The sequence below is a fragment of the Lissotriton helveticus genome, chromosome 1_2, assembly GCF_964261635.1.
Source record: "Lissotriton helveticus chromosome 1_2, aLisHel1.1, whole genome shotgun sequence".
Lineage (NCBI taxonomy): Eukaryota > Metazoa > Chordata > Amphibia > Caudata > Salamandridae > Lissotriton > Lissotriton helveticus.
In genome coordinates this window covers 32,645,880-32,671,127 of record NC_136058.1, presented here as the reverse complement: position 1 = coordinate 32,671,127, position 25,248 = coordinate 32,645,880, and the positions used below count along the sequence as shown (strand labels likewise).

The 25,248-nt window shown below is 46.5% G+C and overlaps 1 protein-coding gene across 1 annotated transcript in view; it reads left to right on the top strand.

Moving 5' to 3' along the window:
* MSH4 (mutS homolog 4) overlaps positions 1-25,248 on the top strand; it is a 1,513,152-nt gene that overhangs the window by 832,063 nt on the left and 655,841 nt on the right. Inside the window, exon 14 of the mRNA XM_078673412.1 lies at positions 2,705-2,808. Coding sequence (XP_078529538.1) covers positions 2,705-2,808 — 104 coding nt within the window. The remainder of the gene's footprint in view (positions 1-2,704; positions 2,809-25,248) is intronic.

Below are 25,248 nucleotides of genomic sequence, written 5' to 3'. Positions count from 1 at the left end.
GTTATTGATTTGTTCATTCAATTAAGCTTCATTTTTCTTAGCAAGTGTGGTAGTTTCACTGTTTTATTGTTTGAAGTGTTGTACAGATACTTTACATATTGCCTCTTAACTTAAGCCTGAATGCTCTGAGGCAAGCTAACAGGGGGCGAGCACTGGCTAATTTAGAGTGTGTTTGTGACTTACCCTTACTAAGATTGTGTGTTCCTGCTTGTACAGGGTACATACCTCTGCCAACCAGAAACACAATTTCAAACACTGCCTATTTTCTGCCCCCTCTATATGTTTAGTTCCTGCAACAATTATATTATTTTGCAAAATACAACTTATTCTTGCCACTGGTTCCTGATCACTTAACATAACTTGTTGGATTCCCTGTCATTTTTTGTTTTTTATAAAGACCCTGACCATGAATCCTTTTTTTCCATTTCCAAAATTAGACCAGCCAGTCAGTTGACAAACTTGTTCCATGCAAAACGTATAGTTACCCTACTACCTATAGTTACCCTTTGGTGCAGTGGTATTCCATGGAGCTTTCTGTCTATTGAAAAGACTACCCATTCCTCTTGTTGCACTCTTTTTTTCTTTTCCAGGTCTACACACCTAACCATTTTAGCCTCTGTTTTAGTCACCTCATTTATCATCAGCATGACTGCCGACCAATGTGGTACCTGAAAAAGACAGGTTGAGTATGCACTGCCTTTAGGCCTGTTAGAGGTAGCAAGTACACCTTGTAGTAAAATCTTGGCAATAACCGTCAGTGGCTAAATCTGCAGACTCTTCTGCTGCTGAGATTATGTCATTTGGGCCAGAAAGCACTTATTTAAAATTAACTGGCAATCCCCCAGTCTGTCTTCCTGTAGGCCTTCTACAAATTTTTCTAAGGAACCCTACAGTGAGTTATCATGTCTCTACAAAACAAAATAGCCCTTGCTGAAAACCTTTTGCCTTGTAGGGTTTTCCTTTTTCCTATCCTTCTCTGTTGCAGATTTTGAGGAGGAAACAGTAGAGTGTCTCTGCTGATGACACTGCCACAGAATCCGGTTGTGGATCTTACGTCAGAAACAATGGATGTTGCGCAGGCAAGGTGAGAAGGAACAGCTGTGACAATAAGAGTTATTAAGTCAAGTTGCATACTTAGCTCCATAAAATATGGGATGAAATGTATCACGGTCCTGTTAGAACGTTGATAGTGCAGTTTCTAAAAGATGTGCAGCCTGGAAGAGAAAGCTTTGCTGCACTTACGGAAGTCCAAGACATTTATTACATCAATAGGAGAGACTCAAGAAGGTGGTAACGGTTAGTGTTAGAGAATACCTTCAAACACTAAAAGACCTGGATGAAGTTGATGAAAAAAAGCTTTCTGACATACAGGTTCACTGAGTATACAATATTGCATTCCTTGCTTCAGAATGTCAAGGGGCCGAATCAGAATGTTGAATTTGAGATGTCTTCCTTAAGATGAGTGACTTTTGTAAAAATCCACTTAGCCATCAAGTACTCTAAATTTGGTGTCTCTGCAATACATAATGTCTTAAATTTCTTTAGCCATTCCGATTAAAGATCAGCAAGGTATGACAGGATTCAGAATGGTGCCACAATATTGAACTGTTTTCCCATCAAGATTCCTTCATGGTTGGTGTTATGGATCTCTTCAATATTAAGAGATGTTTCAACCCCGAGCCACCCATCAATGGCGAAGAGGTCTCCACTTTACCTGTTCTTAATGGCATAATCCTCTATGTTTATTTGGAACAACATAATTCAACATTTTAGGATCTGCTTCTGTGGGAGTCCACAGAGTTATTAGGTCCAGCAGAGGTGGACTGAGGCCCCTATTCCACTTTCTGACCCTTCTGACACTGATCAGCATGTCCTTTCTTCTAGGCTCTGAGGCCTAATTCTTTCGCCTTCACAGTCACCTTAGAAGAGGTCAGGCATTTCATTTATTCTTTAGGATGGTGAGAAATAGGCAGGCAGATAATGTGGATCTCTGATAGCCCTCTGTTAACCCCCTGAAGATTACATAATGAAAAGTAAAGACATTTCTTGACACAACAGAAAAACATTTTCAATGAAAATATGATTTGAAAACAAAGAAAAACATAAAGAATATCAAAGGTGGTCAATAAACCAACTTTTGGAAAGGACTAGTATCAGTTTTCCTGCTTTTAAACTCTGCAGCCAATCTAACTACGTTGCCCTATTTTCTTTAATTGTTCCTTTAGCTGGCCATTGTTCTAGGGATTAGCACATTTCCCCTGAATTTGTATGTGGCTGAAGACAAATAAAAAATAGCCAATCTAGCCTGTACGTAGGATTTCAAAGTCACTCTTTATCGTCCAGTTCAACTTTTCTACAGAAAAGATTTTTCTTATTGCTGCACATTTTTAGAACTGCTCTCGGATCCTGCTCATCGTCAGCAATATTCAGTGCGTATAATGTTAATGAAGATTGCCCTCATAGAAAAGTAAGATTAAATATATTTAACGTTTCCTTCCACATGTTAATGCTAGTAGTATATCTACAAAGAGAGCAATGTAAATGTGTTTAAAGCCTTTCAACATTGAGTTAAACTATTCAGAATACAGTGCTTGTCAAACATATTTTATGGTGCTGCTCTCTGAGTTTGGAGTTCCATAGATTTATAAGTGCAAAAAAATTATGTTATGTTGTAAACTGAATACCCTCCTTTTTATTTTGACAGATTACTAAAATGAAAAATGCATACAGCTTTACCTCAGCAGACCTAATCAAAATGAACGAAAGGTGCCAGGAATCCCTGAGAGAAATTTATCACATGTCGTATTTGTAAGATATTTTTTAATGCTATTGTAATGATGAGGTTTTAGTGCCAATATTGATGCATTCTGTTTTTAACATTACAAACATGATGTCTTCAAACACGCTTTTGAGACATTAACACTACAGCTCTGACATTGTATGCATCTCACTGGGGGCCAGATTCACAGAACTAACTTAAGACAAAATCCTAAACTTACTACCACTTTGGTATTCACAGAAGGCACTTACTCATTTTGGTATTCACAGAAGGCACTTACTCATTTCGGTATTCACAGAATTTAGGAGTCCTAATTTTAGGACTCCTAAATGCCTTCTGTTATTTCCGAAAGTATTAAAGTTAGAATTTTTCTTAGTTTAGGAGTAGTAAAGTTAGGACTCCAAACTTTAGGACTCCTAAATGCCTTCTGTGAATACCAAAAGTCTTAAAGTTAGGATTGTTCTCAGTTTAGGAGTAGTAAAGTTACGACTCCTAACTTTAGAACTCCTAAGGTAAGGAGTCCTAAAGTGTGTACATGTCTTCTCCCTCTAGAAGGGTGAAATTCTACCCCCGCCACCAGGACTGGCAGGGGGGGCAGGATTCCAAAGTGTTTGACACCAAACACAAAATGTTTCCATGCAGCCATTCCACAGTTAGCATTTACTGCAAGGTTATAATGCACTTAAGAGTATATGGTCTGGCTGCATCAGAGAACAGCAATTAGAGAATAGATTCCGAAAGCTGCATGGCACCAAATTACCCAGGCTGCAGTAGCTGACCTGTGGTGCCATTTTGGAAGGGTCCCCAGGGGTGGCATAATCTATGCTTCAGCCCCTGGTAGGCCTCTGGGGTACCTATGCCCTTAGTACGTAAGGTGCCATATATTAGGGACTCACAAGGGGAACCCAGTAACAAATCTGAAGTGTACCTAAAGTACATGCAATCAATTTAGAGAGGAAGCAGCTAGGCTGGGGTCTTGAATAGCAGGGCCCCCGCCAGACTAAATTCGAAAAACTGTGAAACACCAGCAAAAAGTTGGGGTAACCATAGGAAGCAGATCCTACTCTACAGAGGAGAAGGCGATATTGTCTCCGTGCCAAGCAGGCTTCCACTCCAAAATTAGTATGTGTGACCAGGCTTTTAGATTCACCCAGTTAACATGGAAATATATACTACTGAAAAAACTAACATCCTGATTCATGTACGGGCCGTTTTGCGTGTCCCTAATAGCGATTAATAGCGACTCGCTATTGAGGAAACGCAAAACGGCATTCATGTACTATTCGGAGAAAAAATAGCGACTCGCACGCGGGCGCTAAAGCCGTTAGCGACCGACAAAAAACGCAGAAAAATCGCTATTTCCGGCTACCTGCGATCGGGATAGCGACTCGCAATCCCGATCGCACGGGATAGCGACTCGCAATCCTGATCGCACGGGATAGCGACTCGCAATCCCGTGCGATCGGGAATGCGAGTCGCAATCTCGCGGGATCTGGAAAACGGGAAGACGCATTACGAGCACCGTGATGACATCACAACCAGGAAGCAGCCAAATCCCACCCCCAAACAACACAGTGACGCTATCAGTCGAGTGTTCACGACCGAAAGCTGCCGCTAAACCGCCGTTAGCGACTCACAACCCCGCCGAAATAGCGACCGCCATGTCGGACGAACCCCAGCCAGGCCCCAGCAACAGCGCTGGCCGCAAGCGCAAACTGAAATTCTCCGAACAGGAGCTGGAGAACCTTATAGAAGGGGTGGTGGCCAACCACGACCAGCTGTTTGGTGCCAACTCCCGGAGGGTCCCAGAGCAGGAGAAGAGGAGGATCTGGGTGGGGATTGCCTCCAGTGTCAACTCTGTGGGCGTTGCGGACAGGTCTCTGGAGGAGCTTAAAAAGCGGTGGTACGACCTCCGAGGGCATGCCAAGGAGAGGGTGGCGGAGCGCCTTGGTGAGGCATCAGGCACCGGAGGTGGTGGACCGACTGTCCCACCCAACACCCCCCTGGAGGACCAGGTAGAGGACACCTTGGAGAGGGAGGCGTGTGTTGGCGTGACCCCTCCCGCCCCACCCAAGACACCCAAGGTAAGTGGCATGCGACTGCGACCCTGTCCCCTATGACCGCTCCTGACCAAATAGGCTCACTCATTGGCCCTTAGTCATGCCTATGTTGTGCATCAGGAAATGCCCTGAAGCATTGTGGGAGACGTAGTATGTCCACAATGTAGTAGTACCACAATGCGGCCAGAAAGGTTCCAAAGTGCGCAAATACACAGCCACCCAGGGAATGACACCCAGCATGCATGTAACATCTGCACGTCTGACAGTCACATGCACCTAATGAGTATCCACTTACCCTCACAGGTGCGGGTGATAGCAGTGACAGTGAGAGGCTGCTGATCGATGAGGAGGCCCAGGAGGAGGAATCCCTACCTGATACCCAGCCACCAGCCCCTGCAGCAGCGCCAACACCAGCAGCCAGGCCCCCCACCTTACCTGCTGCAACACCTGCAGGCCCACCGGCTGCCAAGGCCAGGCCCCCCGCCTCTGCTGCTACAACACCTGCAGGCCCACCGGCTGCCAAGGCCAGGCCCCCCGCCTCTGCTGCTGCAACATCTGCAGGCCCACCGGCTGCCAAGGCCAGGCCCCCCGCCTCTGCTGCTACAACACCTGCAGGCCCACCGGCTGCCAGAGCCAGGCACCCCACCAATGTGCCTCCAGTGGCTGCCGCACCTGCAACACCAGCTGCTACAACACCTGCAGCACGTCCAATAAGATCTGGGCCAGCCACATCCGCTACACAGCGGCCCAACAGCAGGCGGGGCAATGGGCATCTCCATGCCTGCATGAGCGTGGAGCGGCGCATGCTCCGCATACACCAGCGCCAGTCCCAGCAGCAAGGAGCCATCCAGCTCCAGCTGCATAAGATAGGCCGCAATGTGGCTGGAGTCGGCGAGAGGATGGACCGCATGACGGCGGCCATGGACCGCATGACGGCGGCTATGGAAGACAACACTGCAGCGCTGGTGAAGCACCGCAGTGTTGCAAGCAGGCGCCACCACCAGCTGCTGAGCCGGCTGTCCACCTATAGCCGCTCCAATTATGTCTCGGCAAATGCCACCACCCTGCTTGCGCGGCGCTCGTTGACCCAGCAGCACCAACTGGTCCAGTGCTGCGAGGATATTACCCGGGTGCTGGAGCACTTGACCACCGCCGTCACCGCACTGCACGCACCTGTGCTACCGGCAATTGTGGGGGGTGATGATGCTAGTGAGGGTGCCTCCAGTGTCAGCAGCCACTCTGCCACGCAGGCCCCCCCACCTAGGCGCAGCACCAGGGCTACGCCTGCTACAGCTGCCCAGGATGAGGAAGAGCCTCACAGGCGCCTGGGAATTGTGCGCCGGAGGCGCCAATGACATTGTGTCAGGGACACAGGCGCAGGCTGAAGTTAAGCCTGCCATGAACCGTCTCATGCAGTATGCATGAATACTGCATTTTGTAAATAGTTGTTACCATGACCCTTTTTTTTTTGTGATTCAAACAAATACATTTATTTTGCTGCACACATACGCCTTGTGTAATCATTACAGTTTGCATGCAATTGTGATATGTGGGGTGGGGGAAGGGGGTGGGCTAGAAATTGTTAGCCGTGATGTGGTTGCGACGTCTGTGGCCTTCAGCTGGGTTCTCCCCGCGTGCATGGTGCGCATGTGCTGGTGGCCGGTCGTCCCCCTCAGATTCACTGCCTGAGATGTCAACTGGTATCCGGCGCTTGGTTGCAATGTTATGAAGCATTGCACAGACAGCCACAATGCGGCAGCACGCTGCAGGACTGTAATACATGGCCCCACCTGTCTTGTGCAGTATACGGAACCTGCTCTTGAGCAGGCCAAATGTCCTTTCAATACAGTTCCTTGTCCGGATGTGCGCAACATTGTAGCGGCATTGCTGAGGTGTGGCAGGGTTGAGGTAAGGGGTCAGGAGGTATTCCCGTAGGGCGTAGCCACTGTCACCTGAATGAGAGGAGCTGATGTTGATTGCCTGTGCAGCGCAGTGACTTCATAGCAATGTGACATTGTCGACAAAGTGTACTTACCAAGTAGGTGTCCTTCCCCAAACTCTCCCCTGATCAGTCGTGTGTGGAGTCCGCTGTGCCTGAAGATAAAGGAGTCATGGGTACTCCCTGGGTACTGGGCCACAATGTCAGTGATGATGGTCTTGGCATTGCAGACCATCTGTATGTTGAGGGAGTGGTACGACTTCCTGTTGCGGTACATATACTCCGTGCCAGCTGGTGGGCAGATGGCGACGTGGGTACAGTCTATGCAGCCAAGGACATGGGGAAAATGGGCAACATTATAAAATTGTAGTTTTGTGAGGTCCAAATCCTGTTGGCTCGTGGGAAATGTGATGTGCCGGTGGAGCTGGGTGAGCATGGCGTCAACAAAAGTGTGGAGGCAGCGTGACATGGTGGGCTGGGATATCCCCCCAGCAGCGGCTACTATGCCCTGGAAACTGCCGGATGCCAGGAGGTGCAGGCTGCACAATACCTGCACATGTGTGGGCACAGAATTGTTTCGCCTTGTTGGGTGCTGCATGATGGGGTCGAGTTCTTGTATCAGCCAGGTGATCATTTCCCCATTCAGCCTGTATTTAGCATAAATCTGTTCTCTGGTTTGCCCCAGCAAGGTGACCCGCTGCCGGTAAATCCTTGCCTGCCTCATGCGTCTCCTCCGTGCTGCTCGCTGTAGCCTTCGCCGCCTCACCACCATGTACATCCCAGGCATTGTGGAACGCCTATTGCTGCTGCTGAATGTCCTTATGTGTGATTGGTCAGGCCTGGACCTGTAGGTGATTGGCTAACAGTTTTTCAAATTTTGGTTAATCATGGCTTTTATGGTTACCACCTGCTTTGAGTTGTCCTTAAATTGCGCCGCGCAAATGTGCGATTTAGCGCTTTTTCGCTAATGTATTTCTTTCATGAATGCCGATTGAGACAATATTGCGTTTCGCTATTCAATTCGCAGATTCCGTGGTTGGTCGCTATTTCAGTATCGCTAATGCTCGACTTCCCGGAGTCTGCGACTTTTACAGCGTAATCGCTATTCCGCTCGCTATTATTTTTTAGCGATTTCGCTATTTCGTACTTGAATGCCGATTCCGTGTTTTGCACCCGCAATTGCGTTTTTGCAGCCATTGCGGGCGCTATTTCGCTTCATGAATCAGGCTGTAAAACTCTATGTAGCATTTGTCGACGAAAGAGCTGCGTTCGACTTAGTACCACGCGAAATGCTGTGGAAAATAATGTTTGACCTAGGAATCTGATGGGGAACTAGTGGTGAATTAACTGACAGAATATCCATACAGCGTGGGGTGCGCCAGGGGTGCGCGTTTGTTCCTAAACTATTTTCCCTGTTTTTTAACAATGTGGCTAGTAGTCTATTGGATTGTAGAAATAACTTTCCCGTCATGAATGGCACAAAGGTCCCAATCCTGCTCTTTGCAGATGATTATTTACTCATTTCCACAACCCCAATGGGTTTGCAAAAGCTAGTGGATACATTTTTAGACTTCTGTAGGAGCAGAAGCCTGGAACTAAACGTTGCCAAAACCAAATTCATGGTGTTCGGGAAAGCTAAGGGTAAATCAAAAGAGGTCAAGACTGCTTTTGAAGCATTGGAGGGGGTGACATTTTTTTACTATCTGGGGATAAGACTAAGCGACTCACTTGGCTGGTAGCAACAACTGGTAACGAGCCATCGTACCCTATGTCATAGGTCAAAATCAATATTGAGATACCACAGGCAGTCTTACAGCCGATCGTTGACCCTAGCATTAGAAGTGTATTGAGCTAAAGCCCAGAGTGGAGCTCTGTATGAAGCAGAGATATGGGGGTACATTAACCCAAATAAACTGGATATCTGAAAACATCTTTGCTAGATCCCTTATCTCAGTACCTATCACCAACCTTCTAATCCCATTGTTTTTTGATCTAGGGATAAAAAGAACTGGTGACATGGCCTCATTAAAACCCTTAACAAACTTACTGTGTTTGTGGAGAACACCACAGCTTTCTGATTACTGTAATTTCCTGAGGGAGGTTTTGACGATCTGTGACGCCAAAACCAGCTGCTTGACCCCTCCCAGACAGGCTTTCGACCCAGGCATGGAACCGAGACTGCACTACTGGCTGTCACAGAGGAGTCCAGGAGGATCTTAGATCGGGGAGGATCGGTGGCAGTCATCCTCCTCGATCTGAGCGCCGCATTTGATACCGTTAACCACGACATCCTCTTGCAGCGCCTCCTGGACACCGGAATATCGGACAAAGCCTTGGAATGGTTCAGGTCTTACCTGAATGATAGATCTTTCCAGGTTTACGAGGGAAACGTCACCTCCACCAGTAAGCCTCTGGGTTGTGGAGTCCCGCAGGGATCATCGTTCATCGTTGAGCCCGACGTTATTCAACGTCTATATGAGGCCACTGGCTGAGATCGTCCGTCCGTACGGCATTAAGATCATTACCTACGCGGACGATACTCAGCTGGTGGTCTCTCTGGCGCAGGAAGGGGGTTCCGTAGCGGGTGTGGATCTTGCAGGCTGCCTGGAGATGGTCAAGAGCTGGATGACCAAGTCTTGTCTCAAACTTAACGGAGACAAGACTGAGCTCATGCTCTTAGGTCGCCTCGCACCATCTTCTATCGACACTCTGTGGCCACCCTGCTTAGGACCTGCTCCAGCACCTAAAGATACCATTAAGAGCCTTGGTATCTGGCTGGATAGGTCCTTGTCATTTGACCAGCAGGCAATAAGACTGTCTGCCATCTGTTCCAGCATCCTCAGAGTCATCAGAAAGATCCTCCCTCTACTCCCCTTCGAAGCAAGAAAGACCGTGGTTCTGGGCCTGATCCAATCACGGTTGGATTTCGGGAACGCTCTATACCTGGGAGCCCCTGACTTCACTCTGCACAAATTACAGCTGATACAAAATTGCGCCGCACGGACTCTTTTACAAATCCCCCGCAGATTATCAATAAAGTCCGGCCTAAGGAGACTGCACTGGCTCCCCGTTAGGGATAGAGTCAATTTTAAATCACTCTGTATTGCACATCAGGCCTTTTGGTCTTTAGGCCCAGCAATCAATCTCCCTCTCATTACACCCTACCATCCTGCCAGACAGCTGCGCTCCACCGCTGCCAACCTGGCCATCATTCCAAAAATAAAGAAATCAAGATCGGGAGGCCGCTCTTTTCCCTATAATGTGGCCAAGCTGTGGAATGCTCTCCCCCAGCATCTAAGGTCCAACCCCGATCTCAACTCTTTCCGTAAACAGCTGATAACGCTTCTGTTCATTAATCAGTAGTTGAGTAGATAACCTTCCCTCAAGCAACCTAAGCCTCAGTTGGTAATCTCAGCGCTTGGACGCCTCAGGGCAGCTATGTGCGCTCTATAAAACTCAATTCATTCATTCATTCATATGTCGGAAACATGGGAACATCCAGAGAGGGCAACCAGAGGAGATCTACTAAAGCTCAAGACTAGGTATTGGGTGGCTGTGGAAGAGCGATATGCCATTAGATCAGCAAATGGCCCATTAACTTCACAATTTGTATGTGCCAAGCCACGCCCTAGTTTTGTACCTTTTCTGGATCAAATTACACCACCTCTTGCCAAAAGCCTATACGTTAGATTTAGGTAAGGCAACCTCTTATTATGATTTCCTGGTAATCAGGCTGTTGGCCTATCGCTAGACCTATGCCCTGCCTGTGCTAGAACACAAGAGACGGAAGAACATATACTCTTCTTTTGCAATAAATATCAAATGATACGCAGTAGGTGGATATGACCGATCTGCTTAAACATTGGAGCTAGCAATACCAGACTGCCTACAGAAACCTGAAAACTGATACTACAGGACTAATAGTTTTTGCAGTTAGTCGGTTTTTATTCTCCTTTTGCATCAATCGACAGAATCTTTTATCCTAGTTGGTGCAGATTTGTATTACTAGAATTTATTTTTGCGATTATGAAATGTTGGTTATCAGAGCAAATGAACTGGGTATTGCACATAAGATTCCATTCCGAGCTTCCCAAATGGTGTGTTTCCTAATTGCATGACAGTCAACAGCATGGCTGCTAGTTCTAATGGTTTTAATGTTTTACTCTGCTCTTTTATTATACATTTTAGATTCTCCCCTTTTTTAATTATTTTTATTTATCATTTTAACAAAAGAAAACAGGCAACCTTAGAACAGGTTGAAGGTATGCATACATACATTACGAAGGATACAATAAGCAATAAATGTAATACAGGTACATACATCTGGTAGGTTCATAGTTAGCAACGCAGTACCACAGTGAGGATTATGTTATCACAGTCTAAGATCAGTATTTCAATGTTTAGTGTCAATATCCGTTCGCCAAAACACTTCAAATGCGAGCAATGAAAGTCACAAATGCGTCTACTACCAAGATTTCACAATCAGACGGCATCCTTGTGCTCCAACATATATATCGTGTATGGTCCCCAAATGTCTCTCGGCTTCGACGCTGACGGTAGCCCCTCAGCATAACAGATGAGTTGATCACGGCAATATGCCAGGTCTTGCAACCATTGTTTTAACGTAGGCACCCTCCTCCCTCCCCAGCACAGTGCTATTCTACGTTTGACTAGTTGCAAAGAGAGCACCACCAGCTTGCGCACTCTCACCGGTATCTTAGACACTATTCCCAACAGACATATCTTAGGGTCACATCCGATCTGAACACTCATCATAGCAGACAGGAACTCGGTCACAGTATTCCAAAATGCGATTATACCAGGGCAATTGCATGCCAAATGCACAAAGTCAGCGCCATCCAATCCACAACGCACGCAGCAGTCAGAGTCTCTCAATCCGTATTTACGTAACTGTGCCAGGGTGTAATACAGTTGATGTAGATATTTATAATGTAAAAGCTTAAAGTTGCCATTCACAGCGAACACTCCAGTCATCGCACAACATTCTTCCCACTCGTCGTCTGTCAATGGTTGTGCCAGACTGCCATCCCACTTTTCTCTGGAACGCGACCCAGCTGTCCCCTCCTCCGTCTGTGAGGTGTGAAGCAATCGGGAGACTAGCTTCGTTCTGTTAGTGGCCGTATAAAGTAATTGCAAAGCCTCCAATGCAGTTGGCTCCGCAGGAAACGTTGAGTATAGGCTGCGCATGGCAGCTCGAAACCTGGCATATATGAATGTGGCCATGGCCGTGTTACCTCCTTTCTCTAAGAAAGCCTGCAACGTGACAAATGTCCCATTCACAAAGGCATCTCCCATAGCATGCAGCCCGGCGTTTTGCAATATCTGGAGAGCCCCGACCTCACTCGTCACTGAGATATCAGCATGATGCAGTAGGGGCATGGCAGGGGCATATAATGGCAGCCGCTTCACTCTTTTCCCCATTTCAGACCATGCTCAAGCTGTACATTGTACTGTATCTACTTCGTCTTTTTCATGGACTGAATGTGTATTTACAATCATAGCTTTAAGGGGCACCGGATGCACCGCTGCAGCCTCCGCCGCCACATGTGGCGTGAATGGCGGCGCCGACTGCCAGTATGTGGCAAAATGCACTTGAGCACATAGATAATATAAGTGCATATCCGGAATTGAGAAACCGCCAAATGCATAATGCTTTGTCAGCGTGTCGCAGCTTATGCGAGGTTTCTTGCCACCCCATGTCAGCGTGGTTAACAATGAACGTAGCATATCAAAGAATTGGCCCTTCAAGACAATTGGAATGTTGACAATTAAATATAAAAACTTAGGTAGCACCACCATCTTAATCAGTGCAACTCTGTCCGCAAATTACAAAGGCAAACGTATCCATCTGGACACCTGGTCTTCCAGCTTGGACACCGCCACACCATAGTTAGCTCTGATGACTTCTTGAGGGTCTTGATGTACCCAGACGCCAAGGTAACGGACAGGGTCTGTTACCCACTCCAACTGAAAGTTCAACTCAAACCTCACAGTGCTACTGGTGAATGGCAGTATGATAGATTTAGTCCAGTTGATGGCTAAGCCCGAGAACCATTCGAAGCGCACATATTCCCGATCACGCCCTCCAAATATTGCTCCGGCTCTCTGACATATAAGACCATATCGTCAGCGTACATCGATATGGCCAACGGTCTTTGATAGAATCTAAGGGCCGAGTCGGCATGTCTCTGCCTCAACACACATGCCAACGGCTCCAGCACAAGAGCAAATAACAAGGGCGACAGCGGACACCCTTGCCTGGTGCCCCGCTTGATAGGAAAAGCCACAAGACATGCCTATTGACGTGCACCCGGGCCACCGGATCAGTATACAGCAGCCGTATCCAGTCCGTGAAAAACAAAGGCACCCTCATCAGGTGGAGCACTGCAAACATATATTTCCAAGCGAATGAATCAAACGCCTTGGCGGCGTCCAACAGGACCGCGGCAGCCGGTAGTTACGGCTTTAGTAAATGGAGCACAGCGAACAGAGCTCTCAGATTATGAGCCATGGAGCGCGTGGGAATGAACCCTGACTGGTCCGGCAGGACCATGACCTTCAGCAACAGACGCAGTCGTGTTGACAGGACCGTGGCAAGTATTTTTACATCAGTGTTCATAAGCGACAGTGGTCGGTAGGACTCGCATTTGTCCAGTGGTTTACCTGGTTTGGGCAGTGCAACTATTCAAGCCTCTCTCAGTGTGGCGGGTAGCTGGCGCTGTTCAAACGACTCTGTATACATAGCCGTGAGATGAGGCAGCAGCTGGTCCGCATATTCTTTATAAAACTCGGAAGGGAGACCATCGGTGCCCGCAGCCTTCTCATTTGGCAGTGCAGCAATGGCATCTCTGATCTCAGTTTCTGTCAAATGGTGCATCAGAAAATCCTGCTGTCCCTTTGACAGCCATACCAAGGCCACAACATCTAGATATTGCGCTATTTCTTCCTCACTGGCCGTATTTGTATGCCCATACATTGCTTTATAAAATTGAATAAATTGTTCCAGTATATCAGTAGTATCTGTAACGGTCTTATCTTCCTCTGTAAGTTCCTTCACTCCGCAGTACTTAGCCCATGGTTCTGTGATCCTTTCAGCGAGTCCCCGCCCAGGGCGGCCACCCTCACCATAATATAGGGCTTTCCGGCGTTTCGACAGGTACCTCCCCTCCTGCTCCGCCAACTCATTATATTCGTCCACCTTCAGTCTTATAATAGCGAGAATGGACGCTGCCGAAGTCTGCTCATACTGTTGCTCCAAGCCCATCAGTTCCCGCTCCAACCTGCTCATAGCGTCTCGTAATGATTTAAGCCCTACTGCTTGTAAGCCTATGCACGCACCTCTCACAGTCACCTTGTACGCCTCCCAGACTGTACACACATCAGCCACCGATCCAACATTCACTGCAAAATAATTCACTATAGCTTCTCGTACCCCTTCACGAAACACCAAATCAAGTAGAGCCGTAGGTCGCAATTTCCATGTAAATGGGGCCGGGACGTGCGCCGGAAGCACCATTTCAAGCATTACAGGCGTGTGGTCCGACAGTGTGCGGGGCAAGTGCACTGCGTTCATCACCCAGGTATTCACATCTCGTGTCGCCAGCCAATGATCCAGGCGGGACCACGTGTCGTGAGCATAAGTGTAACATGTCCCCTCTTTCACACCTTGATGTCGCAAGCGCCACACATCCACTAACCCTAATTCAGTCATGCCATCTCGCACCGCTTGCACCGCTTTTTTGATGTGAACAGTGTTGCAAGACTTACTATCCATCTCTTGATCCAAGACCACATTTAGATCACCCCCGCATACCACAGCAGACATTGGTAGCGCAAAGACTTTGCTCCATAACACTGTATAGAATTCAGGGTCATCTACATTTGGCCCGTACACATTTACCATCGTGATCAGAGTTCCACATAATTTCCCTTGCAGTATTATGTACCTGCCTTCCTTATCAATTTCCTCATATGTACTCACAAAAGGGACGTCCTTTTTAATTAATATCATGACCCTCCCTAGCATATGAAGAGTATGTAGAGGCAAGACGTATCCCTGCCCAATGCCTAGCCACTGATGTTGCAGTGTGCGGCGTTAAATGCGTTTCCTGCAGGAAAGCTATCTGTACATTATGGCGATTCATATGTGCCAGGACCTGCCTGGTTTTCTTCGAATTATTCAAACCCCTTACGTTCCATGTAAGCCAAGTGATTTTACCTACCGTACCCATAAAGATCAAAAAGTAGTAACCTGTAGCAGTTAGTTAAGTAGCACACCTTCAAATTCCGTTGCCAAAACTGGGAAACTCGCAGTCCATAACAGTACACATGGAACTTCACCAAATAGATGATGGCAAAGAACAACCAATCCTCCCTTCCCATACCCAACCCCTCCCATCCACCACCCACTTCAGCTACCCGAACCTGTCAAAGCCATCCCAATACCCCACCAAACAACCGTCCCCACCTACCACAATCTAAAGTTTGGGGTTCACCCATATGCAGGGGCGTAGATGCACATTCCTCCCGCAGAACGAGAGGTGACCAAGCAACTATATTTTTTCATCCCTATGCATCAGAGATAGCAGTGATATCGGACTACTACCGACAGGGTGAAGAAAATAAGGGCCCTTGTAGCCAGGCACTGCAGAGCATTAGATCTTATCAAACATCATAGCAAGTCATAGTTTACGAATATATCAAGTCAACATTGCAATCAGATAATAGTCACAGCAAATAAGATAACGAAGAGCAACTTTTGCTGAGTAGTTTCAAACGTCATAGGCACCAGAATAGTGGAATGATCCCATCCCTCCCAGAGACGCAAAATCAGGATACAAGCTCTACCCTCAGCTGGTTAATGCAAGCATCATGTGTAGCGAGAGCGTTCGCAGACTGCCCAGACAGCCCAATTAGCTCTCCTCTTCTTCTAGCGCTTCCTCCTCCAGTCTGTCCGTCGAATCCCGCTTCTTACGTTTCAGTTTCAGTTTCTTAGCATAGTCCGCTTTTGGGGAGGTGAAGATTTTGTTGTCCGCAGCCGCACCAACACAAAGACGGGCCGGGTACAGCATAGCGTAAGGGACCTCCTCCTTGCGCAGGAACTGCTTTACATTGGCAAATTCCCTCCGTACTGCCTGAACATTAACTGTAAAGTTTGGAAAGAACGCAAGTTTGTTTCCTTGGTGTTCGATTGTACCCTTCTCCCTAGCCATGCGCAGAATAGTGTCTCTGTCCCTATAATACAATATTCGCGCTATTATAGGACGCGGCCGCACCCCAGGCACTGGTCTGGCAGCCAAGGATCGATGGGCACGTTCGACGATAAACATGTGGGACAGCTGTTCCGTGCCAAATACGTCCGTGATGAGCCGCTCCATATATACTTCCATTTTGCCAACGTTCGTGGATTCCGGCAGCCCCGTAACGCGGATGTTATTGCGACGGGATCCGGCTTCCAAATCCTCATTTTTCGCCTGTATAATGGAGAGCACCCTCTCATATTTAATGTTTTGTCAGAGATCGTCGTCAGTCCATCCTCCGTGGCGGAGACCCTCTGCTCCACCTCTCCCACATGCCCACTCTGCTTCTCAAGCTGTGTAGACATATGATCAAGTCTATGATTAACCGCTGCCATGGTGCCCTCTATGGACTGCAGGGTCCGCTGCATGGCCGCCAATGTGGCCTCCAGAGTGGGGGAGTTGCCCGACGCTCCTTCCACTTCCGAGTCCATGACCGCCTCCTGTGAGGGCTTGGTCATCCGTCGCGATTCAAAAGTGAGCTTTGACTGATTTCTATCTGGTCTACCCATGGTGCAGCGCTGAGCTCAGCTCTATAGTAGGGTACTACCCCAAGTATGGATTACAACTCAGAGCCACACCTATCCACTCCGCGCAGGCAAATGCACCTGTGAGTATGCCAGACCCTTGAGTGTCTCAGCAAGGAAGCAGGGGATTGCACAGGAGCCCCTACACTCTACGCGGCAGTGTCAGCACTCACAAAGCACCTCTGCGCTGGCAAAGTGTCAGTCGCCCGCGAAAGTGACCTCCAATGCAGGCAGTGTCCCTCTACGCAGCCCCACTGTCAGTCGCCACACACCCCGTGAAGTGAGCCTCCAGGCGTAGCACACAGCAATCAGCACGCCAACTTGTACGGCCTAGCAGTGCAGAGGAAGCCTGCAGCTTGATTAGCTCCTCCCTGCCAGTGACCGATACTCTCTGCCGCTAATTTAGGCCGAGGCTTTGCGGCCCATTCCCGGGGATCCTCGCAGATGTTCCCACCACAGGTGCCAGCAGCCACAAGTAGGCCCTCTCGCTTCCCCAGGACTCAGCTCTCCCACTTCGCTGCCACCCGTTCCCTCCCCACCCCAACCACAGCCAGCAGGGAGCAGCCCGGCGCCCACTCCGGCACCTACTTCACGGATCCCAGCCGACACCGGGCCCCTACCCCACTCACCGCACCGGCATGGAGGAGTTCACAGGGCCAGCAGCCACAGACGTAGGAAGCTCTGCGGGGCCGACACCGCATCAACAGGCCAGTGGGATACCCTCCGGTCATCAATGCTAACGCTGTCGGCTCCCGTCACAGCCGCTCCCAGTGCCTCAGAGCTAGCGAGGCGCCCCACTCCAGTACACCGCAGGAGCCGCTTGGGTGGAGCGTCCTTGAAATCAGCAGACCAGATCCGATCGGGGTCACAATGCAGCACAGGTCCCCGGGCACAGGCTATACGTCAGCGCCGCTACTCCGCTGCAGTCAAGCCGCCATGTTATGAGCGCCTCACGGCCAGGTCATCGTCAGCTCACGGTGCTCCAGGACGCCGCAAATGCAATAAATTCACTCTGTGGGTCCCCGGTTAGTTGTACCCTTCGGCAGGTAGTCAAAAAATTACAGGATGTTGCAGATATTGAGCGGATGATGGCTCGGCCTGGCAGAGCCTCACATGGATGCGGCCATCTTGCCTGGCGCCCTCTAGCGCCCCCCTGTTTTAATTGTTCTTAATTGTAAAATCTTGGATTTTTTTGTATACAACCGTATAAAGTTAGTTTTGATGAACTGCTAACCAGTGCTATGGTGAATTTGCTTCTCCCAAAAAAATGGTGACATTGGTATATACCTGATTGACATATTTAGTTTTCTTATAAGTCCCTTGTAAAGAGGTATAACGTATATACTGAGGACCTTCAATTTAAATGCTATTCGTGGGCCTGCAGCCCTGATTGTGCCACCCACACAAGTAGCCTTCCAAACCCGTCTCAGACCTGCCATTGCAAGGCCATTGTGGGCAGTTTATTGACACTTCGACTTGGCATTTAAAACCACCTGCCAAGCCTTAAATTCTACTTGGATTACACACAGGCCACCCCTAAGGTAGGCCCTAGGACAGGGTGCTGTGTAAATAAAAGGTAGGCAATAAACCACCACTTGATCAGCTCCTTAAATCATCATTTTATTTCCAACTTGATATATACTTTCTTTCTTCAATCAATGAAGATATATCCATAATCCATTCTAAATTGCTCCATATGTTACACAACAATGTAATTGGCTGAAAAGCGTTACTAACTGGGATAAGAAACTTTTAGTTTCGTTTATATAGTGCGCACATCCATCGGGGAATGGTACGCCTGACCGTTTACGTGTCACTGTTAGGCACTGTCAGACGCAGTGTAACGGATGGAGCAGCACCACATCTAAATTTGAAAAATGTGAATAATATAGAACAATTGATTAAAACAAAGTGTGCACGGAGAATTATTACTGTTTATAAATAAAAGGTAGGCCATATACTTTTAAGTTTTACATGTCCTGGTTGTGACAAACAGCTAAATAAGGTTTTCACTACTGTGAGGCATACTCCTTTCATAGGCTAGCTTTGGGAATTCCTTAAAAAAATGTATACTGTAATTCCTGATTATAAATGAGTCGCTAAATCATGTTTCATATCATTGCAATGGTAGTGATAAATCCTCTTTAATGGTAAAGTTAGATTTAACATTACTATTTTAGAAATGCCAGTTTAGCAGAGTGGTAATTTCTCTGCTCTTAACTTAGATATGTGTGCCTCCAGCCATTTTCCAATACACTTCTGGGTTGGGTGACAGCTACACTTTGTGCATTCCCTCTAGACAGCCACAAACACAGAAAGATAAGTGTGACAGTAGGCTCATCTGCATTCATCTGGATTCTGAAAGCCTTCCTGGGTAGGAAAGGGGAGAGGGAGCCCTGACTCACATCTGAATAGGCTCTGTCCTATCCCCATACTGATGAATGATTAGCCCCCACAGATAGCTTGGCAGACAGGGCTGGGATGAAAAGGGACGTGTGCACTTCAAGGAGCTGCTATGAAATCACCTCACTTCAAAGGTACATTATAAGTGCTGGGGCTCTGACCCTACCAAACCACTATACTATTGGACCTGGGAAGAACTCTGCTGAAGTAAAGACTGCTGTGTTGTAAGGATTGCCATGTTACCTTGACTGACTGTTCTGAGGAACTGTTTAAATGCTTTGCTGAGCTGACCTGCTGCCTTCTGATCTCTGCCCTGCTGAGGAAAAGGACTGGACCCATCTCACTTGAACCCAGAGTGACTCAAATAGCTTGCTGGCTTGCCTTCTGTTCCCTGAAGTCTCAGGGAGACAAAATACCTCCATCAATTCTGCTGGTGCTACTAGACTCTGCCATCTGTGGGTCCTACCCTGAGGTGCCCCCTCCAGTCCTGTGCCTCAGAAGTGGGTTCTGCAGCTGTTTTGCTACAAAACCGACACATCGTCATCTTTGCGCCCAGTTGAACTGATGCATCGCCGTTCAATGGTGACGCAGAGGCTGTTCGATGACATTAGTTCTACAGCCTGCGTGACCAGACAATGACACTCTGCGTGGCTCAACAACGACGCATTGCTTGCATTTCAACAGAGCTTTAAGATGATGAAGTGACCCGACTGCGTGGACAAGATTGACGTATAGTGCCCTCAGCATCAACACTTTGTTCCATCTAGGGTACTGTTTCAGAGGGACCTGCGTGCGTCTCGTAGCCAGCCTGCCCTCTAACATGGTTGGCCTGAACTTTGGACTTCAGGCCAACCAAAGCACTGTTTTTGCATTTATTCTTTATAAATTCATATCATGACTTCTCCTTATTGGATTTTTGATATTGTGGTCTTGTTTTACTCAGATAAATATTCTCTATGATTCTAAATCTGTGTGAAGTCTTTTTGTGGTGTATTCATTGTGCAACTGTGTGGGCCTTTTGCACAAATTCTTTACACATTGCCTCCTAAGTTAAGCCTGCCTGCACTGTGCCAAGCTACCAAAGGACAAGCACAGGTTAACTTAAAGTGTGTTTCTAGCTTACCCTGACTAAGATTGTGGTCTCTACTTGGACAGGGTGCAAACCTCTGCCAACTAGTGACCCAATTTTTAACAGGTACTGAGATGCATCAACAGACGATTTCACTAGTTTTTTGTCTAACAACCAGTCAATGACAGAATGGCAAATGGTGGCATGGGATGTGTATGCCTTTGCCCACTTCCTTCGTGTAGAAGGTGTCATTGACTACACCCACCTGTCACTTCAGACACCTCACCAGTGAGAAATGCCTAACCTCAACAGACACTGCTATTAGTCCATCAGCATAAAAACTGTCTGCAATGCCTGGGACTGCTTCAGTTATTGATAGTTTGCCTTTAATGGAAGCACACACAATGGTTGCATCTTCCATCAGTACCCTCTTACACATCGCTTGGTTGCTGTGGATTTCGGTCCCATGTGGCTCATTGGTAAGTAAGAACAACACTATGCATCTGGGGGTGGCATCTCAAACATACTCATTAATAACTACAACATAAGACACACACATTACCCTGATGCTCCCTTTTAAGAATGATAATATGTTTTTGTTGCAGGTGATGTTGAATATGCTCTTTCGGCCCATCTCCTCATACCCTACAGATGTACAACCACACTTCTTTAACATAGGTTCAATAGGGCATTTATACGTACATGAGCCATTATTGAGTGCACTTTCAGGATCTTTAAGTTGTGATTCTGATATCGGGACAATACAGGCGAAGGGTTGGTGCTGGTTTTCTCCCCTGGACTTGTGTGCAAGATTGTTGTAGCCTGTTGTGTGTTGCACAACATTGCCATACAATGGGGCCTACATGTATGGCTTGACCCTCATCATACCCACATCCAGGTACTCGGGTGGGGTACAGAATTAAAGTCAAGGTATACTGGTACAGGATCAACTAGTTAGCTTTAGCTCGTAGTTTAGTTCTTAAATGTATGTTGTTGGACAGTGTGTTGTCAATGATGAAGGGTTTACTACCGCTCTATCCATATACACTATTCTAAGACAACTCTGTTTAAATTCTATAATGTCATCAACAAACATTCTATGCTCTAGTTAAAAAATGGTCACTTCATTTTCTCTAACAACCAAACACTTTTCATTTAAAACACTTAAGTATAAACTTTCACATAGTGCACTCGTACTTTAGAACATACATACTAAAAAAACGTACTTTTGACATAAATTATATACACCAACAATCTATGTTTCAATATTTGGAATCCTCTAAAAAAGTTTGTGTTTCTCTACAGGCTGGTGTCCCCCTCATGCATGTGGAGGTCTCTCCTTCACATGCAAAGAGTTCCATCTGCATATTAACTCACTGCCCGAATGAAGACATCTCCAGAGTCGGGGTGGAGATCTCAACCTACTGCAACAAACAGCAAATTACATACAGGAAGAGGAATTCAGACATTTTGTTGGCCTTCTCATCTATCCTTTCTTCTCTATCCTTCTGCTCCTTCATATATAGAAAAACCCAACATGGCTGAGGGACAGACTGAGATTATCCCCCATTTGCTGAGGAAGTATTAGAGATTATATTTTGAGAGGTGCTCCAGTGGTACCCTCAACTTTATGGGTGTCTAGGTACCCAGATAACAATGCAGCACCAGCCCAAATTTAGAGGCTCATCAGCATGTGTTGCTGTGCAGTGGTGGGAAGGTATGCCGGAAGCGTAAGTGGGCCTTCGTTGCTGGGCCTATGTTGGGCCCCAAAATCTTTGTGTGTCGCATTTTGTTTCTTTGGACCCCCACATGACACCACTGTACAGGAGGGTTCTGAGAAGAGCTGTGCGAATCCTACAGGCTCATCTGGAATAGCTTGAGCAGCAGATAGGCAGTAAGTGTTCATGTGTTTTTAGAGTGGTGTCCAGTCGTGTGCAGTCTGAGATTCGTTCTAACGTCCATGTTGTACTTAATCTACATTATTTTTGTTATGAATGGAATGAATGTTTGCATGTGCTCATAATCTTATTGTGACATAATGGAAATGCTTTTCGCATTCTATATTTTGTGGCAACATAACATTTAAAACACATCCTAAATGTAGCGATATGTAACATTTCCATTCTGTCAAAGTGTGCCTGAGTGATGCTGACATTGTGTACCTTTACCTTACTTTCGAGCCATCATATTATTTAAATAAACAAATAAATATGTACACAATTAAGTATACAATTCTGTTACATTCGACACGAAAAGCTAACACTAATATGAAATCCTTATGAGACCTTTTTTTGCTTCATTTAAAATACACTCCGATCTAAGGTTGGCAATGTTTTGATGATGTTGGAAAACATTTTAAGAATGTAATCACATGATTATACAAAAAACAACCCTCTTTGCACATACCTTTCTCCTCCATTGAATGCCTGATTCAAAAGATTTTTTGCATAATAAGATACTTACAATTTGAATGTTTAAAATACTAAACTAAATTAACATTGGCCTGCTAAAATGTAGGTAAATATTACACAGTGTAATTCCTTGTATTTAGGGATACAATATTAATTTTAAATGAAGGTGATATGATATGGAGTACTGACCATGTAAATTCAAAATGTCATTTTTTTTGCCATCCTTTTCAGTGGGCTAGGATTGCCAAACATCATCAGACCAGGACCCAGGGCACAGAAGAAAGTCATCAACTGCAAGGTGGGCATGACAGCTATAGTCAGTTAGCGAGGAGGGAGAATCACACACTAGTAGGAAGAGTGAATCCACCCGGGGACAAGCAAAGCCAGTCAACAAAAGAGTGTGGTTGGAACCTGTAGATCCAGTTGGGGTGGAAGATGTAGACACAACCAGCCAGAAGGAGGTAAATATTTAGACCTATCCTAGCTTTGAGGAACAACAGCCTGAGGAGTTTAAAGAGCAGGCCCCATTCTCAATGGGGCAGCACCCACCTCCTTGTTAACTCCTGAGGCCCCTATCCCATTGGGGTCTCCAGCGGCATGCACCTCAAAGCCTTCATTATCCTCCAAGTACCCATCCAGAACAACCAGAGCATTCCGTGGACCCTCCAGCCCCTGAAACCCCAAAGTTCTCATGTGTAGGTCACTCTCTTTCCACCCAGTATGCAACTGTGGCTGCCCTCAAGGAGGCCTTAATGCCAATTGAAGCAGTTCAGAGATCGATCTCTGGGGCTCTCTGGGACTGATTTAGATCTTCATGGGTGGTTTACTCCATCACAACTGCGATGGATATCCCATCTACCGAAATATAAATCCTATTATATCCTAAGGGATTTATATTTCGGAAGATGGGATATCTGTCACTGTTGTGACGGAGAACCAATCCACCAAGTTCTAAATCAGGCCCTAAGTTGGAGATATCAGGATACTACAAGAGCTGGTCACTGAATAGCCCTCAACATTATGACCTTGATAGCTGGGCTAATGTTTCGTTCCCAATCCGCCACACCTCCTGATGTCCCATCTCCCATTTTTGCCTGTTATTCCCGTTTTCTTTGCTACCCTGTAGTTCATTCTTCCCAAAGGATGTCTGATTCTGCCATCACCAATTCTTTATTATCCACACTGGAGGAGGACTCTACACATCGTTGTGGTGAAGAGTAAACAGGATGGCCAGGAACATTTGCCCCTAAGTCAGGAACCTCACTCTGACAGCCACTCTGGCATGGGGTTTTTACTTTATTATTGTTTTGCACAGTCGACATGGTTTATAATTTTGATATTTGTTTATTATTTTTGACTAATCTAGAATTATTTTTATTGACTGATTTTTCTGGACTATTTTGTTTCAGGTGAGACCCTTTGTTTATAGACTTTCTCCCTTGACTAATCCTAACATTTTTTTATTATTTGCCCACCCCTTCCAAGTATGCATTTCCCCTCTGAAATTGTATTTAATTTTGCCACTTCCAAAGGAAGGTTTATAATTTTGTATTCATTTTTTAACATAAAAGCTGTAGTTATTTTAAATATGCTTTCAATACCATTATACTATTTGTAACGCAGTAAGCGTTGATGGTACACAAAGACCAGAACATAAATGCAAGACAATGTAGTCATTTCAAAATTCAACAGAGATGAACGATAAACGTAGTTTTGTATTAAAAGGGTGTACAGTATTGCATTCTTCAAAAAGAATTTCAGTTAGTGTTTGGGATAGAGTAGTGAAATTTACCTAAATAAAACATATTTTGTAGGGTTTATCCTGTTACTTCACCTACGCAATACAGATGTTGAGATTGGACGAGAGTGTGCATGCTCTGTGGTTGTATAAATTGGTGGTGGTTGTGTTACTCGTGGTGGAAGTGGCCAGGTGCAGGGGGTAAAATTGGTAGAGCTGGTAGGCTGGCAGGTGGTGTGTCCCTCCTAGGCTGAGGTGCCTCTGTAGAATCTTGGGTATGCATTGGCTTTAAAGAATGACTTTGGTGAATTGCATGCAGGAAATGCGTTCTTTAACCATATCAGGGTAACTTAAGAATAGCAGGCGTCCGCCTTTATTATTGGGCCAGCCAAATACTGCTCATTAATGACTGGCTCTACACCACTCGGGACAACCATATAAAAGCACATGAGCTGCAGGCCCTTGAGTGATATGGAATGCTAGACTTACTCTACGGCCCCAGCATCCGCGCAAACCTAACTCCAGTGACTCGAACATCTTCAGTGTGTTAGCACAAAGCACTATGAAGGATTATGTGGCATGTGGGGCGACAGCTAAAACTCCACTATGGGTGGAAACTGGCTGAAACACACAGTGAAACTGAAGGGCTTCAAACCATGGGATACCATGAGGATATCTAAGCTCAGGGTTGTCTAGGAGGGTAACTCTATATGTATATTCCAATGCCTGGGTGACACAAATGCCATAATCACAGTTTTACTGATACTTGCAGCTCCGCCATGCACTGGAGGATTCTCTCATCCCAATCCAAACTCTTCCAAGTTACAACCCACCCCAGAGGCACAAATAACAGAACCGCGACGGGGAAACAAATAGATCACCACCCTATACAATACACTAAATACACCGAATCATGTTTGAGGCACTGCAAAAATGCGGCACAATGGATCTATGTGCTACGCAAACAAATTATGGACGGAATGCTGAATAAATAATATATTCACC